This window comes from Gymnoscopelus braueri (genome assembly GCF_963280865.1).
Source record: "Gymnoscopelus braueri genome assembly, chromosome: 14".
Lineage (NCBI taxonomy): Eukaryota > Metazoa > Chordata > Actinopteri > Myctophiformes > Myctophidae > Gymnoscopelus > Gymnoscopelus braueri.
The window spans coordinates 16,136,859-16,157,281 of NC_137619.1; the positions used below are offsets into that span (position 1 = coordinate 16,136,859).

The following is a 20,423-nucleotide window of genomic DNA, read 5'->3' on the forward strand; positions in this document are numbered from 1 at the left end:
GGAAATAGCAGATCTGCAAGATCATAACACGTGGCGGATGCACACGTTGTGAGCTTGTAGATCTGCTATGTTCGGCGCGCGACACAGCCGTACGACGGAGTATAAATCAAGCATATAACATGAGGTAGCGCTTCTGTTAATTTAGTCTGTAAGAAAAAACCCAATGGCTTCTATTCTAAACTAAACAGATGCAAATGGTGTTTTGTATCACACGGCAATGAAGTCCGTTGCTAATATAAGCTGTCAATGTAGAAAAGGTGGTGATGATGATGATATCAGAATATTTAAAGACAAAAATCTAAAATATGATATAGAATGTCTCATGCTTCAACGTACAGAATTACAATGATCGCAAAAACATGCTTACCTTAATCGAGTGGAAATCCAGTGTTCCCTGTCGCGCCACACACGCAGCACTGAGGAGACTGTGCGTGATAAGGGCAGGAGAACGTGAGTCACTGTGTCAGCTCTCTCTCTCTCTCTCGCTCTCTCTCTCTCTCTCTCTCTCTCTCTCAGAAGCGCACACGGCTGCATGCACCGGCCAAGCCCCCCGCAGTAGCACGCTCAATAGCCCTGAAACATGACTGTATCATGGTCATATCATGACAGTCATGGATGAACTTCAACCTGGTGTTTGCACTTTCTCCCTTTTTGGCCCGTACATCTACATAAACATTCAGATTTCAAATATAAAGTACTTGCCCAATGGCTACGGATGTTACAATTATGTTCGGGCTCATCAGAAGTACCCGTATCTTCCGTATTGTTCAATAAAAAGCATTTAAATCCGATCGGTGGCCATTTTCTTCGTATTTTCGCCATTATGCTTTCAACCACACGACCCTATCGGTTGGGAGGTGTATTGCACTCTGATACATTATAACTATGAGAAAATGTCCACCGATCGGATTAAAATGTTTTTTATTGAACAATACGGACGATATGGGTACTTCTGAGGGCCCGTGCATAATTGTAACATCCGTGGCCACGAGGTAAGAACTTTATATTTGAAATCTGAACGTTTATGTAGATGTACGAGCCAAATATGGAGAAGGTGCAAACACCAGGTTGAAGTTCATCAATGACGGTAGTGACAGACGACCGTCGTGTGATCCATGGCTAGCTCAAATCCAATTCACTCTTGAATATAGAGTAAATATATAGTTCGACATTGTCCCTTGCCAAAAATAACTGATCTACGAGTTTAACAATAACAACACGTCGAATTGTACTATTGTAAATCAGTTTATTTTCGGCAAGCAACACCCGGCTATACATTAAGCTTTTTAGCCTATCCCTCACATTATGCGTCTCTCCCCTTTTGACAAATTTGAGAAATATTCCAGCATTCAGACAGATAATTAATTTCATTCACGAACGACTGACCCGTTATTTGATGCATTAACATAATGGCCTAGCTACACACGATCTGGAAAATTCAGTATGAAAAAAGCTGCATGGACTAACAAAAAACTTCCAAATGAGTCCATGTAATTGTCATACAAATGTAATGAGCTCCACCAAGCGGCCAACATTCACATAGCACGCACGAGAAATCATATTCTATCATTGGAGCCAGCATTGTATGTGTGTGTGTGTGTGTGTGTGTGTGTGTGTGTGTGTGTGTGTGTGTGTGTGTGTGTGTGTGTGTGTGTGTGCGCGTGCGTGCGTGTGTGTGTGCATGTGTGCGTGAGAGTGTGCGCATGCGTGTGAGTGAACTGCCCACCAGTAGTCCAATTGCCTACCTTGGCACAAATATTGCTCAGGGCAGGGTTGGGCCTTTGCACAGGCTACTTTCCCCCCTTTCAATTTGCATATATTGCATAAACAGCCCATTAGCAATCTGGGCCAATGGCAGAACCCTGCCCCAGATTATTTTGAGACCAGACAAAAGAAAACAAAACTTCAGAAAAGCCTGGACGGCTCCTCAAGAAGTCACAAATAATAGTTCAGTTTGAAACACATAAAATGGATTGTGTCATGCTGGCTTCCTCAGTGCAACCGGAACGCCCGCCCCAAAACTCGCCCCCATTTTTTCCGTGGATCGCTCGCCCCAGGTTCTTGTATTCGTTTTGTTGCGACAAAAACAAAACAATCTCCATGAATTCAAGGCTTCATGGGGTGTGTAATTGATAGAAAATACGTTTTTTATTTTTGGGGTGAACTACTCCTTTAAGTTTAGGAATAAGGTTAGGTTTAGGCATAGTTTTACTGAGGTTACTTTTAGGAATAAGGTTAGGTTTAGGCAGTTTTACTGAGGTTACGTTTATGAATATCTGGTGGCGCCCGTTCCGAGGTTGCCGGATTTGACCCGGGGCGAGTGTGTTTTGGGGCGAGCTTTCTTGTATTCTTCTCAGTCACCATCAAAGGTTAGGGGCAAGAGAATGAACGAGTTGGCATCTACCTGCCTCAGCCTATGTTCACTCATGACCAGCTCTACACAACCTTCTACAGGGTAAAGAGAACCAGCAGCGTGAAGGTTTTTTATTTTATTGTGGATGATGATGGGGAAATAACTGACATTGTAAGGAGCTGCTCTAATTATACAGTAAGTGATTCATTGAAACAAACAAATGTTTTAATAAATCAATATAAAATATGACAGGACTATTTAAAGTAAATAAGGTACATGTTCGGGAGGATATCATATACGTATGCAATTTTTACAAGATAGAATAACCTGCCCAATATTAATTATGTAAATAGGACTATTACACCAGCTATAAAAGTCAGTCCAGTGAAGTTCATTTAATTCAAAATACTATAGAACATAGTCAAAAGGTACAGCAATGTAGACGTCAAGAGAATTAAAAAATCACATATTCTTGTTTTCATTACATTTCACAAAATCTTCCAACTTTTCCAGAAATGGGGTTTGTACATTGGCTGGGTTTCACTTTGTTCAGTCCTTGCAGTAACGTTCACAGAAGTATACATTCTAACTCCCACTGGCATTCAGAATTCCACGTACAACACACACACACACACACACACACACACACACACACACACACACACACACACACACACACACACACACACACACACACACACACACACACACACACACACACACACACACACACACACACACACACACACACACTTAGAATTGAAAGGAAACACAGCTGACCTCAGTACACAGAACTGTCATTAGTTCATTAGTTGGGTTTCATTTAGCTCAGTCCTCGTGGTAACGTTCACTGAAGGACACATTCTCGCTCCCACATGCATTCATAATCCCACTTACACAATGAAAACCACACATTTAAAAATGAAAGTCCACTAATTCCAATTACAGGCCTAATACAGGGCCTCCAAAGAGTCCTGGATGGCTATTTTTCATCACTACTGTCACAGTTGACCTTGGAAAATAAAACATTAACAGGAAACAGGGGTAGATCACCGCATTCGGCGCGGTATAGGGGGTGGCGAGGGCCCTCTGCGCGCAGGTCTTTGTGGAAGTGCTCGAGTGGGGCAGGCTATGTACCGCTCATTCAGCGTGTTTTCTGGCACCCTGAGAGAAACAGAAAATAGTGCATGGTTTATGTTATTATGTTTGGCTAGCTATTTAGATTTATTACATTGTCACATTGTGTAAGAGTTTGTTATTGAGGCACCACTGTTAAAATGAAGTGTATTGAATGAATTACAATGACCTTAAAAAAAAAGCTTGTAAAGCATTGAGATACATGAATTGAATAGTGCTTTGAGGAAGTGAGATCTACGAAGTCATTAGGTCAAAATAGGTTATTCACATCCATTGTACTGGTGCACTGGTGCGGAAGTAAACAAGTTACAACATCAAAAAGAAAAGTGAGTTACTGTACACTGTACACTACTTACTGTAGTTCCACACAGTTGTCACACGCTCTACACGCTGACAGATCTACACGCTCACAATGTGTTGCAGCACAACGTGTAGATTGGCTATTTTCAGTGCATGACACCATTCACAACGAGTATAAATCAAGCATTTATAGTGTACAGTAAATGTGATGGGGAACTATGTGGACTTTTATTTTTGAACCTGTATTATACTGTGTGTTGCTGCTAGACTTTTAACTAAAACCAGGAGAATAGTGAAAAAAACACAGCTCATCTGCCAGTAGTCTTGGGTGATATGCCAAATGAAGAATAAAAGGCAGCCTCCGCACACTCAAAGCTGTGATTAAAAATAAATGTTATGCCTGTCTCAGTGGACACTTTTTACAGTTTTACTTAATTGTAGGACAACTCCCCTGAGTTTTGTCACTGACATTTTTGGCACAGGTGTGACACATTGATCAATCAAGTGATGACACCCTGAACCTTCATTATACTGTACTGTTACATTCACTGATTGCTTTATGCCTGAAGAAGGTCTATGACTGAAAGCTTGAAATACATATTTGTATAGCCTTTTATTGTTCAACTAAAACCAAGAGAAAAGAACGTACTCGTATTTTAACTTCCCTAAATTGTCTGCCTGCTGTACTGTACTGCAGTCCTTGTCACTGCCAACCCCCACTGGTGGCATTGAGAAGGTGTAGAAAACCATGTGCCTCCTCCGATCCACATGGAGACAGTCACCAGCCACTTCTTTTCAACTGACAGTGAGGAGTTTCATTCGGAGCATGTGGTTCACTAGCCTGGTAAACACCCCCTCCCTCCGGAAATCTCATGCATTGCATTGCATTTGGTTTCAGGAAGGAGGGTCTGGGATTGCTCACAGAGTAAAGCTGCCCGAACCGCTGCGCATACGAACCAATCAGCGGCTGCTAGGGGCGGGATCATCCAATCACCTGCCTAGTAGCTTGAAAAAATGAAACTCCGTCTGTCATCGATTCTGCGCCCGAAGTCTCAGATGCAAGTACGCTGTGAAACAAAATGTGTGTCGCAAGCTTCTTCCATTTGACGGAGTGAGGTTAGTGGTTCACAGTCACACTATCACTTCCATGACCTCACCACTGGACAGGCACCCTGACCAACCACTAGGGGTCACTAGTAAAGCCACAGGGACATAATCTGAATTGTGTTAGTGGAGGCACCTCTGCTGGAAATTGCACCCGGGTATCTGACTCTGTGGTAGTGTGCAAGTCTATCTTTAATTAGTCTAAAAGGAATAATTTTCTGTTCAGTTTTTATTTATTGAAGATACTTTTTCATGTTAGTTTTAGTATTTTATATAATATCATGGGTATTTTGTCAAATGCAAGATTGATTAAGCTCAGAAAAGGAAACAAAACCATTAAAAATATTATTCATAGTTCTCAACAGGTTCCCAAATTATTTTGGGGGGTCCCCAGCTGATTAGCTTAAAGGGGAATTTTGGACCAAGGTTTTCTTACCTTTTCTATGATGTTATGATATCTTAGGATGAATGGTACAGTAGAAAAATGTCTTAACTCCATCACAGGTCCACCACAGCTTAAAACGTGCGCCAGGCCTTGCGCTAGATTGCATATTTTAATAGCTTTTTCCCCCTTTTTTTTGGGGGTGAGATCTGACGTTCATAGTGACAGAACACTACGTGTCTCACTAGAGTCTCACTAGACGAGATTGAAATCTCGAGATTTCAATCTCGTCTAGCGAGTTTTTTTTTGTGACAGTGTTCTGTCACTACGTCAGACTACGTCAGATATATTAAAAAAAAAGAAAAAGCTATTAAAATACGCGATCTACGAATTCCCCTTTAATGTGCAACATTGTTTTCTCACTCAACAGTAAACAAACCAAGTGTATACAGGCTATATCTGCACATTTCTAAAGTGAAGACCTTTTAAATACCTCTATAATGAAAATAATAATACCATTCTGTGTCAAAAGTAATCAACAAACTATACTATAACAAATTGTCAAACATTGGCCAAATTGTCAATTATGTCAAGTAAGTAAGAGGCCATCGGCTATTTTCACAATCTATCTATCTGTGGATAACCTAAATTGAATGCCTCTGACAATTCCAAACGCTTGTCATATTTTAACTGGGGTCCCCAGTTTAAATATGATTATTTTGGGGGGGGTCGCGGCCTGAAAAGGTTGAGAACCACTGCATTAATGGACTGAGCACTCAGAATAAAGCATGCCTTGGTTGACTGGACAGGAGCAGCAAGCTGGTACCAACTTTTTTTTAATTTTTTAAACATGTGAATTTTTATGATTGAGCTTTTGATTAGGACTGTGTGTGACCATAATGTGACAAGAAACACAAGATTTAGCTTTATTTGGAGGTGTTATATGAATTTCTTTCTTTAATTTTTCTTATAATTCTTTTGCCTTTAAAAAAAAATGCCGTTATTTGCTAGTGACAGTGGAAGAGAGACAGGAAATGTGGAGAGAGAGTAGAGGAGTGACAAAGAGCAAATGGTCCAGCTGGCCAATTAATTGACCCAGGAACTCGCTGATCAGGGTATTTTGCGACCATACAGTATGGTATGCACTCTAACCACTTGGCTATTGGGTTGCCCTGGGGTGTTATTTTGTTGTTAATATACCTGTTTTTAGAAAACTGATTTTCAACATCAACACACATTTTCAATAAGTTAGTGTTAATATACCCAAAATATACTTTAATGTAAGAATTCGACATATAGTATAAACATCTGACTTCGTTGTGGCACGGCCCACCAGGTGAACAACTCTGGTTTTTTAACTGGTTCCCCCACGAGAGATACCGCATACAAAAACATTTATCTCAAAGAAACACTTAATCTTGTCACGATTATGGAAATTTCCTCATGTTTGGTGGAATAACCCAAACAACACTATTACGAGGTTGGTTTTGTGTCATGACTCAGTGTCTGTAGTTCACCTTGCTATATGGACACAACCACAGGTTTCAGTGCCTTTGGCATGGTTTCACACATTGGTTTCCTCTCTAACACAGCCCACTGTCAGTAGTGCATGTGCATTTCCTCTTAATCACTTCCTGTCATCTCACACATAACTGCTAGGAACTTTCCAGTGGCATCAACTCAAAATAGCTACTTTCTCTTTTCAATATTATATATTGGCCTACAAAACTGTAATAACCTCCTTCTCGGCTGATACTGACAATAAGCCACTCTGACCTACTTAAACGGTATTGCATTGCATAGTACCATATCGTACCCAATTATCATACTGTACCCTACCATACTGTATTGTATTATATTGTACTGTATCTATCATACCATACCATACCATAGAGTTCCAAATTGTACAGTATCGTATTCATATCTAACAATATGTTAGTATTTTATCATACTGTACCACATTGTATCAAACCATAAAGTACCTTTTTAATGTATCTCTATGCATCTCTATCACTCGCGCTATATACACTTTAAACAATGCATCTGGTTTGTCAAATGTGATTGTGATGTACATGTCAAATAAATAAACATAACATAACATATATTGTATACTACCATACTATTAGTAAAATCAAACATTCAAAGTAAAATCCTCAGTATCCATTTGTAACTCTTGAGAGGAGTTACAAATGAAACCAAATTAGCACATTCAATAGCTCTCAGAATTCAATTAAGACCCGTACTGTAAAATCTGACCAAAACTGACCTTTCTGGGATTCGAGGGGGGATCCTGGGTGGGGGGATGAGGGGTGGAACATCACTAGTAGGTCGCGGGGGTCGTGTCGGAGTAACAACACTGTCTAATGCGTCCTTTAAATAACACAAATCATCGTTGTTAGGATTCATACAAACAACATTTAAAAAACAAACCCCTCAACAATACATTGCTGTTCACTCACTGACTCCACAAGACTGCTAGAAACTATTTATATATTTTTTTTAAATAACTATCTGGTGCATATGTAGAGGCATTCCTATCCAAGACAACGCACGCACACACGCACACGCACACACACACACACACACACACACACACACACACACACACACACACACACACACACACACACACACACACACACTCACACACACACACACACACACACACACACTGTATTGTACATACAGTACATGCGTACATAATTAGTATGGGCTATGTTTCTGCCACAGTAATGTCTAGTTCACAGAACAATTCACATCTTAAGCAGTATGAGCAAGGGTTTCCGCAATGATATAAATAAAATAACTGACATTTTACAGTTAGTCTGGTAATAGATTTAGGACCTGAGGAGCCTCAATGGTTAAAGGGTCGAAAATTCAGTCTCACCTCCACCAGAGTAGCAACATGAGAATATCATTTGTAACAATTTCAACAGCTTAGGAATTTGAGCAACTTTGAAAAGTACAGTCACTCCACACAACAACATTACAAAACTGTCTCTTTGCATACCCCTCTGGGACCCATCTGATTCACCAGAGGAGGGTCGAAGCAAATTATGAAAATACCAAAATGTACAATTTCTGCTTGCTCTGTAATCCTGAGGATTAATGCTTTAACCCATCTGGATCATTCACTGAAGGCAATGACATGCAGCGTAAGGAGATACTGTACATTATCCAAGTCCCTCAGAACTACTTATACTTGGTTGCGCACCATGTCGTGCACCGAAAATAGCTGATCTACAAGCTCACAATGCGTCACAGCGCAATGTGTTGTGAGCTTATAGATTGGCTATTATTGGTGCACAACACCGTTGTGAAACCAAGCATAAAATCACCCATAATCCTGTCCGGACAGGGTTTTAAGGACTGATAATGGCTCACCTCAAACTCAGGCTCAGTGCCACTGCTGTAGCTCATAGTGCTGTGTGTGCTGAGTCTGTTACTCTCAGTACCTGTGCAAAGATATGGGAGTGAAAAGGAACATGTGATGTCGGATGTTTTTTTTTACACTTAGACTTGTGGTAAAGAGAACTGCAGGTGCAAAAACATATTTATTGTCACACATCTGTGTGACAAGAAAAACATCTTATACAGAGTGAATAGGGGTGAGGGAACCTGTGCAGGAAAAATTGGCAACTGATTATTGATGGATTATTGTATGCTACCGATTCATATTGATTAAGCTCAGGATTGTTTTCTATTAGTGTTATCCCTTTGGATCAAGGGGTCAGGTTACATACAGTAATACCGGCATTTACAGGAAGTTGACATGGTATTTACAAATGTCTCCTAGCAACAAATAGAGCATTGGCACGGTCTATAGATAGATTGGACTCACTGGACGTGCTGGAGGTGCTCCCCGTCTTCCAGGTGCCCCTCTGGATGGGGCGGGCTGCGGGGGGAGCGGCCAATGCTCGAGGAGTGGAATCGTACACGCCACACTCCAACGTCATCCCAGAGTCAAACTGGTAATTCTTTGGGAGCGGAGCCGTTATCTCATATTCTCATAGAGGGAAAGAAACATTTGACTGTTAGCATCAGTATATGACATCTCTTTAGTGAGACCACATCGCACAGTACAACTGTTTAAAAAGTGTTACATTTACTTTGAGGACCTTTTTTTTATTACATTTTTTCATTAACCCATAAAGACCTGAAGCCGAAAAATATCTCAAAATATTTTGTTCCAGGGACCCGCAGAAGCAAAGATTTGAGTGACAAATGTTCGCTTTAAAAATATATATATATTCAAAGATTTGCACAAATAGTAGATCTACAAGCTTTAGCTATTTAAAAATAGCAGATATACCATAGAGACTGTTCTTGGTTTCGAGATACCCCAGACTTGTACCTTGTTGTTGTTGGGAAATATTCCTGAAGATTTCTTGACACCTGACAAATATTTAATCAAAATCTTTCTAGCAGCAAGCAAGAAAGCGATCACACGTCGCTGGTATCAACAGGATTCCCCAACCAAAGACAATTGGATGGACATAATAAGGGAAATATACAATATGGAAAAACTGACTTTCATACTCAGACTACAAGAGGACAAATCACACAAATACTGGGAAAAGTGGTCATCTCTTTTTCAGCCCATGGACAATGTATAACGAATATGTAATAGAAAAATAACAAAAAATTGTAGACTGCAGCCTAATCGTTTTATTGTTATTGTTGTTTTCGTTCTTGTCTTTTTTGTACTATCTTTTTTGTTTTTCAGTCTGTTGTTTTTGTTACTGTTTTTTATCCCCCCCACCTGTTTACGTTCTGTCTTGTTTTCATGTATGTATGTCTTGTCTTTTTGAAAACCTTTTGTTCCAATAAAAATTGAGTTAAAAAAATAAAAAATAAATAGCAGATATACAAGCTCAAAGTAACACCAAGGATTGTACTGTGTAAGCAACATAGTGTGTGATGCTAAAATACATGAAAACAGCCTCACCAACATCCTTTCCCGTCTTCTCCTTCTCTTTGTGACGCCTCATGATGCTGTCTCGTAAACTCTTCAGATTTTCCTAAAGGACAAAGGAGATTGTATAGTTTTTTAAGTCAATTATCAGCCAATAAACAGCCACTGAGAGTACACCGCTGTTTTTACATGTTTAAGTTACCTGCTGATAGCGTAAAGAGTGTGATCTCCGCTCATGGTCAAACTGCCAGGCCTTGAACTCTTGGACGGCCTCCTCCACAGTAATTACCCCAACCTTCACCTTCTCCTGCAGGGCTATGAGCTGTCTCTGTCCTGGGGTTTTCATGCCACCATAAGGGTCATACACTGGAGAGGTGGATCGCTTAATATCACGTCTCCCTGAAAGTTTGGAATGAGCCGTGTTAGACTGCAGACATCATCCGAGATCTCAGCCTTGTATACTTTCCATAAATTAGCCTTTAAATATTTTTTATTCCAATTCTTCACATGCTAATATATAAACATTGCAATGTGATGTGAAGATGATCTTTGAAAAAATGTATAATGAATGAATAGAGTCTAGACTGTACTACACCTGCAAATGATCCTCCTTCCATAGGTCTGATCTCAGGGGTTGATCTTTCGGAGAACACTGCCAAAATAACACCCAGATAAGTCAGTTTGTGTTGCGCTTCTTCACACATTGATAAATGATACCCTGCAGAGAGAACACTTTGAAAGCCATTAGAAAATGTACAGTACCACTGGTGATATAGGGCGCCTCCAATCGCTCAGAAAGTTGAGGTCTGGGAACAGGGGCAGGTGGACGGTTGAAAATGTCTGGAAACAACCCTGCGGTTCCATCCACAGAATCATAGATATCCTCTGGGTTCATTTGGTATGGGTCTTCCTCTTCATCTTCCTCAGGATTCTCTGGCTCATCTTCGTTCTTCTTCTCAGCGGCTAGGCGTTCCTCATCTTCTAGGGGCATGCCTGGGTTAGCTTTTGTTAGTGGACAAAAGACAGCCGAGTTGCCTGGTTGGCACCATGCCTAGAGTGTTAACTGTATTTTACTTGGTGAATGTGGAGGTCAAACGTACCTTGGAAGAACTTCCTCAGCATCGCCTCCTCGGAGTTGTCTCCTGGACCGGTCATTGCCTCGTCTGGGGACGACACAACAGTTGCGTCATCATCACTGTCACGATTAGGGCTGGATATATCGATTATCTTAGCGATTATTCTATGGATTACTTTCTCTTCTTTTGGATAATGTTTTAAATGTTTTTATATGCGTGTCAACGTGATTTTTTTTTAATCTACTTTTTGTATTCGATTAACCACTTAAGCCCTATTTTTTACTTTGTGGTACAATAGTGTTTGTATGACAAAAGAATTGTGGAAATAGCCGATCTTGTGAGCTTGTAGATTGGCTATTTTTTACTATCTTTGAAAATGGGATTAACGGATGCACCCCTATTCACGATACCTCAATCTCAACCATTATTGTACCTTCATCACCATTATACCAACAACACCACCACCACCACCATCATCATCATTATATCCACACCCAATTCTACCACAACTTTAACATTGTTACCATTATATCACCACCATCATCATTAACATTATCCTCATCATCATCATCAATGAAACACAAATGCTTTAAGTAGATCTTACATAGATCCTCTGCACGTTCCGCGTCTAGTATCCCCACCATGGACTCGTAGATGTCCTCAGAGCAGCTCGAGTGCATCTTGACGACGTCTTCAGACGCCGCTGACACCATGTCTTCATATACGTCGCCTTCCTCCTCGGGGTTGGAATCTTTTAAGTGAGTCTTGACCATGTCTGCCGTCTCCTGCATTGTTGTTAAAGACACATACAGGCAAGTACTGTACCTTGACTTGACATACTTTACTTAATTTTTTTATTTGGGAGGGACAGCAATACATGATGCAGTGTAAATATACCGGATTTGGCAAGTATGCAATGCATTTTCATCTGTAACCCCTGACATATAACAATAAAACCAGACAACAGTAACCTAATACCAAATATATTGATGCAACATCCAACGTTTATTTTGAGATAGTATGTGCTGCACAGTGCAACGTTTGCACTCACACTGCGAACACACCAATACAAACACTCTCTCTCTCTTGATCTGTGCTCAAGAACAAGGGTTCCCAAACTTTTCCATGCCAATGATGCCATAGCCTCTAGCTGTGGCCCAGCTATTGCGACATGGCATTTAAAAAAAGGCAATGCGATGCGTTGTGAGCTTTTAGTTCTGCTATTTTCACTGTTTTGGAAAATGTTTGAAGCAGTTTTGGAAAGAAATTGTGACAGCAATAAAATGCCCATAATAGGGATGCTGGTTGAAAGTAGTTGAACTGGCACAATAATCTTCTGAATTGAAATGATTAAACAGTTTTTTTATGCTTTCTTTTTTCTTTTTTTTCTTTTATTATCCTCTCCTTTCCAATTGGCCCCATGGTGCCCGCTGACAGCCCCCCTGGGGGCCATGAACCCCACTTGGAAAATGGTTTTCAAGAACACAGAGATGCCTCAAAGACGTTTGGCGTACTCACAACTAGGGCTGTAACTATCCATTATTCTATTAGTGATTATTCTATCGATATATTTTTATTTATATATATATACATATCTTTATATATCAACAAATCCATTAACCACTTACAGTAAGCCCTATTTTATACTTCGTCGCACAGGTTTGAAGGTTTTTGAAATGTTTGGAAACGTTTTGCCTATAATGACATGAATCGAACATGAATCGATTACTAATTGATAATTTTACTGTATTATCGATCGGTTATCGATTAGTTCGATTAATTGTTGCACCCCTACTTACAACAAAGTCATCCATGAACTGTCTGAGGTCCAGAAAGCCGCTCCTCTGTGCCAGCGTGTTGGGGTACTCTCCATACTTGTTCATCACACTGTAGGCCTGCAGAGCCCCGGGACACTGCAGCAGAACCGTGCTCAGTTTCTTCAGGCCGAACTTGGCGGCAAAGTGGAGCAGGGTGGGAAGCTCCAGGTTCTGCTGATCTGAGGAGCAAGAGGCAGGCATATAATATTCCACTCCATATATCGTCACTGTCCGGTGGAAACCTTCTATGTCCAAAACGTCTGCTTTTCAGGAACTTTAAAAAAATTCCAATGGATCCAATGTAGTTATTTAGTCACAAGCTTTTGTTAATACTTTACGCTATGTCTCTTGTAGATCTGCAATGTTTTGCTATATTTGAGTGACGACGTGTACGACGAAGATGAGGCATTCATTTACCAAAAAAAATGGATTTGAAATATGGAGATACAAGGTTTCTGCCCGACAGTGACTATAATCTAAATATAAATCCAGGAATCTCTGTCTGTCCTTGTCCACTTTGTGCCCATATGGAGATCCCCAAACTCCTCTGTACATGACTGACGTAATAGACTGGCTTCCAAGTACTCTGACAACGGCTACTGCACTAGTATGACTAACTTGACTACATTGTAAGTTGATTCACAGAACCGCTTTTGCTGATCTCATCATACGTATTGTGCTGACCATTTAGTGCAGAAGTGGAATGAACAATGCAGTTTACTTCAGTATTTCCTCTGGTCATGCACATTCAGCAACAGTACTGTAGGGCTCAGTGGAAAATGAAATACTGATGAGATTTTACCTCATGGTGCAATAAAGTAATGAACACAAGTTTACACAGGAAGGAATGTTGGGGGAAATGAGTGTTGGTTACTTGTTATCCTAGTTATGTTATAAAATAGCATTTATGTCAGGCAGAAACCCTTGTATCTCCATACTTAATTCATGTTATTTTGCAAATGAATGCCTTACTTTGTTGTACAAGTTGCGCAAAAAAGCTCAGAACCTGTCATGCTGGGACAAGCTGTGAGCTTGTAGATCTGTTATTTTAAGTCACTATTTAGGCTATGAAAAGTTTTGGTAGTGAAAGTGAAAGCAGCTAATTCTGTCTATGGGTTTAATACATATTGAACCAATGAAAAGTATTAACAAAAGCAGCACAGGTTCCTTTTTCCAAGTAACAGTTTTGGACATACAAGGTTTCCGCCCGACAGCGACAATATCCCTTTTCTATTTGCACTCTAATTCCATGGCCTCACACCGTTGTTTACTTGTTTGACACTACATCTGACATGTGGGTAAGTCACTCTAGAAAGTGGGTCTGATAAATGCCAAACCTTTGTCTAAATTTGGGTGGTCAAGGCCCAGAAGTGCACAAATGAGCCATAAAAAACTGATATAAATGCAAATATACACAGTCCCCCTTCCATTCCCCAAACACACGCGCACGAGCGCACACACACACACACACACACACACACACACACACACACACTCACTCACACTCACACTCACACACACACACACACACACACACACACACACACACACACACACACACACACACACACACACACACACAGAGCACTTCCCAGCACCCTCACCCTACATGATCTCTGAGAAACAAACTCTACATCAACATTATAATAATCAACTCATAAATATACTTACATGCTGCTTCTTTGATCTGTCTGATTCCGAACAGATGAAGGCCAGTCGCAGGCATTCTAGATTTTAACGAGTCTGTCAGCATGTCATCTAGTGATTCTGTTACATTGGATGTGATGTTGAACGCCTGAAAATACACAAATCATGTGTCAGCAGAAAATATGTTTTTGCAGCGTTTTCTATTCTTTTAACAGACATCATTGCTTTGGCAAATAAGTCGGACTCATGCATTTTACATTTAATGTAGGGAGAAAGCAAATAAACTGTTGCTGAGAAGCAATGTCAACCCCTATGAATCATTATTGCTGTCAGATACACAGTCATTTATCCATTTGTAACTCAGAGAGTTTACAAATGTAGCCATTCAGTTACATTTGTCCACTCTCAGAGTTACATTAACACAAATGTTTTTGTGTTTATGCTCTCACCTGGCGTAAGAATTCAATAGGGTTGGTGGCGTTTTCGAGATAGAAATTGACTTGTCCCATGTTTGTATAATAGGTGACAGGTGACAAGGCCTCAGAAGCCTGGTCAGTGTGTATGGTCAGAAATACCTCTCCAGCTGGCATATCTGAGATGAAGAGAATATAAGTTAAAATACTCAAAAATGTCAATTTGAACGAATGTGCTTATTTGTCAGTTAGGCCTATCTTTGTTTTGTCAAAGTTGGCTTTTAACTTTTTCCTCAAAGCATCATGTGATCAAAAAGGTGTTGAGAGTGTTTACCAGGTGCAGCAACGCTTATGGTATATTCATTCTCTAACGTCCCCGGAACTCGTTTTGCAGACACATTTTCAGACGACGAAAACTCCACTTCGATGTTTGAATGAGCATCCAGTTTATTCTTCAAGATGATGAAAATAGTTACCGGATCCTTTATTGAAAAGGAGACATTCATAAATGAATATTTCTTATGCATATCATTCTCTTTTTTCATGATCTAATCCGTCTGTATTTGAGATATATTCCTACCAGTGCCATCAGTCACATATACATTTCTCAAGTCAGATTGCTCATATTCATTCCGGCCTCAATAATTATTTTCTGCATATGGACCATGGACTTCAATCTACATATCATACTTATAGTCTGGTACAGACATTAAATCTGACCCCATTACCTTTATCAGCTATTTATAATTTACATACATATAAACACTATTTCCAAAGCTAAGTTATCTCTTTAATGTCTTTACACAGACAGAAACGGCTGATTATTACATTTGAGTAACAGCACAGTGTTAAAGGATATCTCCATGGGGTATAGCAGTTATCTGCTATTATCTTTAGTTTTATCATTACGTTACAAGAAACTTACCCCACATGGAACTCTGTTTGGCTGAATTGTGAGACAGGTGAAGACAGTCTCTCTTTTTCCTACTGACTCTGTTTCCACTGTTTCCACTGTTTCCACTGTTTCCACTGTTTCTTCAGCTACAGGACTGGGAGCCAAAGTGGCTGGTATGACCGGTACGGCAGTAGCTGGAACATCACTATGTTGCCTGCCTTTGAATACAAAGAAGTTGAATCAAATCAAATGAACCGAGATTCCAGGCAGGGTTTTTTGTTTTACTGTAATCTTTAGTTAACAAAGGAGGGTTTGCTAAGCAAGCATTTTTTGCCTGTGCATTCACACCTGTGTCAGTAACCCAGTATGGGCCCTGGTTTCTACTGCTGGCAACTGAGCACATCATTAGTCGTTCAGTTTCTCAGCCCAGATTTCTAGACCTTTGTAGTGTAAGTACAAATTAAGGATGATATGGGAGGTCTTTAAAAGGAAATTAAAACAACTAAAGAGGGACCACTCTACACATAATACACATGTAATTAACATAAGCTGTACACTGATTGCTATAACTGGAACCATAAATTGGCCAGCCACATACTGTCGGCTATGGACTCCAGAATGGTGGCGATGTAGACGGCAGGCTCCTCATCAGCATGGAGTTTTCTCCAGCTCGGCCAGTGTTCAAAGCCCAGAGGGAGGACGTCCGTCTCCGATACACCACATAGCAGCACCACCACTCTGTGTGGGGGGTGAAGAAGTCTTTCTAGTGAATCCCACAACGCAGGGTCATTAAGGAGGTCCAGGAAGGCTGCCGTCAGCAGCAGCACAATGCATTTGCTGCTCTGGAAGGACTCAAAGTTATATCCATGTAGCTGATCTGCCAGGCTCACCGCATAAATAGACCTTTTGGGGAACTTGCGAGAGGATTTCAAGATCTTCTGCAAATACGTGGCCCATTCCTGTGCCTCAGCAGTGTGAAGAATTAACAGCTCACACCTTGAGGGAGATCCAGACTTGTCTGAAAGACAGAAAATGATTTGTGTGATCAGAGTAATGCTTGATTTATACACCGTCGTATGACGATGTATGAATCAATCTTAAACATGCACACCAGACTAGAGCTCGTTCTCTGATGTAAAATGATAGGACTGGAAATTGTTACTCATTAGTTCCCCTTAAACATGCTCAAATTCACCAAGTACATTTAATCCAAAAATCTGTCAACAGCCCTAACATAAAACTAATGATGTGGTGTTATGCGTTACTTTCCAAATCACAGAAAGTAATGTTTGTTGTGGAAAGGCTCCACAAAGTACCAGCTGTCCAGCCAGAGCCATGGAATGTCAAGGTGACTGTGGTTAAAGAATGAATGGCCGATCTGTTTGATATCTCAGCATAGAGCCAATAAGAAGTTGAGCAAACATTGCACTGTGTCAACATTGGTCAGAGTAATTTTGTTTGACTCATTACAGTGTTTAATCAGGTAAAGTTCACCCCTGTATATCCCAACCAGAGAAGAAACCGTGCATGTGTATTTCACCTTCATCATCGTTCATCTGTTTTTAATGAACCAAAAAAATGCTCCATCTGAATGTAGATTTGGGTGAATTACAACGTATTAGCCACATTAATTATACTATACACAGGACGGGGAAAATGCTTACTTCCTCCTTTCTGAGGCAAAGTACAGAACTTTATTGATGAATTGAAACTGAAATACAGTAAAATGAAACCATCTATTTGCAGTAAGATATGGCTTTTCAATAAGAAAGAAAGTATTCCATGAGTAATTCATATTACTCATTAATCATTATTTAAACCTCATAGTGCCATGTCAATTTAAAAAACAGTCCTGTGCCTTTACCTCTATAAGCTCAATGACGTAAACAATTAGAAAATAAATGTTATGTTTTACCTGAGCTTGAGACGGTGTCTTCCATGGCTGTGAAGTCTATGGGGACTTAACCCAACAGAACAGAACATCTGGCCAAGTATCCTCTTTTAGTTTCTGGTGTTTAAAAGAACAGTTTTCTCTTGAATTCAAGCTATGTTCTATGCATTAGGAGCCTTCAACAATGAACGCTTTGCTCTGTAATATAAATAGCAGCAGTTAGTTTCCTGATTTTGGTTGACAGCATCACTTCCTGAAACAGCTGAAAGTAGAGACAACCCGGCTCACAGAGAAGTGTCTTAACGCTGTTACACTGACCGTTCTCACAGAGATGCTTCCTCATGCCTCCAGGGCTCAAGGCTCATTCATTCCTAAAACAACTGCTGCCGTCAACGATTAACTACTGTATATTGCACATTTTATTGATGGACTTTGTGTAAATCTGTACATTGAAAGTTTAATTGAATTGGAGCGATACAATCATGATGGCCACAAAGAATTATTGTCCCACATATTTGAACCTTCAAACAAACCCTGTTATCTTGACACAGAATGATAAGACATAATGATATACAAAGTCTGAGGTGTTTTTTTCCTTCTCTATATACACTTGCTATTACAGTAAATACTCACACACAAGTCCCCCACCCACACACCCACACACCCACACACACCCACACACACACACACACACACACACACACACACACACACACACACACACACACACCTGTTGTGCTTGTCAAATTCTTGTTCCTTTTTTCACTTCCGTGAGAAGGCATCATATTTCATGTGCTTCATAAAATACAGTGACAGTGAGAGTAGCATGTTGACATGACACATTGAGACTGTTCTTTGAGAATTAAATAAAAGAGAAAGGTAAGATATGATATGAAGGTTTTCTCTATGTTTATTTTCCTGTTGGTTCTCTTGGTAAATTACTTTTCTGTCATCTGGGAATTTCTATCACAAATTCTAGATAAAACCAAACAACATCCTAATAAATCCACCAGAGGGCAGCGTACAACCACTTACAGCAGCTAGCAGACATTCCCATCATTGGCCAAGATATGTTTGCTCTGCAAACCAATTTAATTATCTTCAATTACAGTTCTAAAATCATGAAACAGACTTATTGTGGCGTTTATTGACTTGTCTTACCATGATTTAACTTGGTATTCCAGCCATGAAATCACTTTGGTCAGATTTTTGTCCTTCCCTCCAATAACATAAGTATTGTGTTTCTGTTTTGATTCATTTCTCTGCTAAACATAAAGACCTTTAAATGGTTACGATAAATGTTAATCTTCAGACCTCTGAAACCAACTGCAAAGAGTATGGAGATCCATGACCCCTCTTTAAGTACAATTTCCTGTGGGAAAAAAGTCCCCTAATTTCTCCTAACTCTGCTATTAGCTACCATAAGCATGACCGGGACGTTACCTTTTGTTTGGGCTCCCTTGAAACCACTATCTATTAGGTTGCTCAAACCAAATCCCTGCAGCCTGAATTTAATAAGAGAATATTTTGCTCCTATATTTTAACCTCGTTATCCAATATCCTGTCTTTTAGTCTGCGGTGTGTTTTCAGCACATGGATTGACCCCAGCAGAGAGCTGGAGTCAGTTCAGAGCACTGATCCTGGATCTTGCCTCTCGGAGCACAAAAGTTCACTCAGGACCTCGCTCTCCGCAGCACCGTTTAATTTCTCCTTTAGCCACCAAAGGATATCACTAGGACCGGATTTATGAATGTGTGAATCAGAGGTATACAATGTACTATTGTTGATCATTTACAGTAAGTTAGTCCACCATGAGTTTGGGTTCTAATCCACTTGAGCTGCACTTGGCTGTTATTCAAACGACACAATATGGGGCCTCACATCGTCCCGTAGAAAACGTATATGTCCAAAACCGTTACTTTTCAGGAAATAGAAGGAAAACTTTCAGAAATAGTGAAAATAGCAGATGTACAAGCTCACAACACATTGCACCTGCTATTTTCACTACTTTCGCTTGACACTCTAAATGACGAAAAAACATAAAAAGTTGAAATATGGAGATACAAGGTTTCTGGTTTCTGCAACGATATGAGGCTGCCCCAATATGCTGTGTGGAGCTCACATTTCCACCATATTACCCAGAAAGAATTCATTTGTACACATTTCCAGAGCCCACTTAATCCAAACAACCAATTGCACATCATAAAACCACGTAATTGATTGAAATCATAACATTAATAAAGAGCTGACCCGGGGTCACATTTTCTCAACAAAACCTCAAACTTACTAGGACTTTTAATTTGTTTTAAACAATGTTGAAAAGAAAGAGAAACATGCATTTCTTTCTTTCTTTTACCAAAACAACGATTAACCACTTTCCCTATTTTGGGTATGTCATTAAAGGTGAAAATATCCAAAACCTTTCTGCTATTCTTTCTGAAGATTATTTTACAATTATTTCACTATTTGTGAAAATATTGGGCTTAAGTGGTT

At 40.0% G+C, this 20,423-nt stretch overlaps 1 protein-coding gene across 2 annotated transcripts; it reads right to left on the reverse strand.

Moving 5' to 3' along the window:
* Positions 1-2,733: 2,733 nt before the first annotated feature.
* pik3ap1 (phosphoinositide-3-kinase adaptor protein 1) lies at positions 2,734-18,134 on the reverse strand. Of its 2 annotated transcripts, none has more exons than XM_080449217.1 (17): positions 17,955-18,134; positions 16,638-17,057; positions 16,070-16,257; positions 15,479-15,626; positions 15,181-15,323; positions 14,756-14,879; positions 13,067-13,263; positions 11,872-12,052; positions 11,292-11,354; positions 10,954-11,169; positions 10,787-10,843; positions 10,394-10,590; positions 10,225-10,297; positions 9,118-9,282; positions 8,661-8,731; positions 7,543-7,646; positions 2,734-3,517 (listed from the first exon to the last, which is right to left on the reverse strand). In XM_080449217.1, exons 1-17 carry the CDS (start codon positions 17,977-17,979, stop codon positions 3,403-3,405), a joined length of 2,487 nt encoding a protein of 828 aa, XP_080305343.1. In that variant the 5' UTR covers positions 17,980-18,134; the 3' UTR covers positions 2,734-3,402. The 2 variants fall into 2 exon arrangements, with proteins under 2 accessions (XP_080305343.1, XP_080305342.1); XM_080449216.1 differs by having other exon boundaries at positions 10,954-11,193.
* Between the last annotated feature and the right edge of the window lie 2,289 nt (positions 18,135-20,423).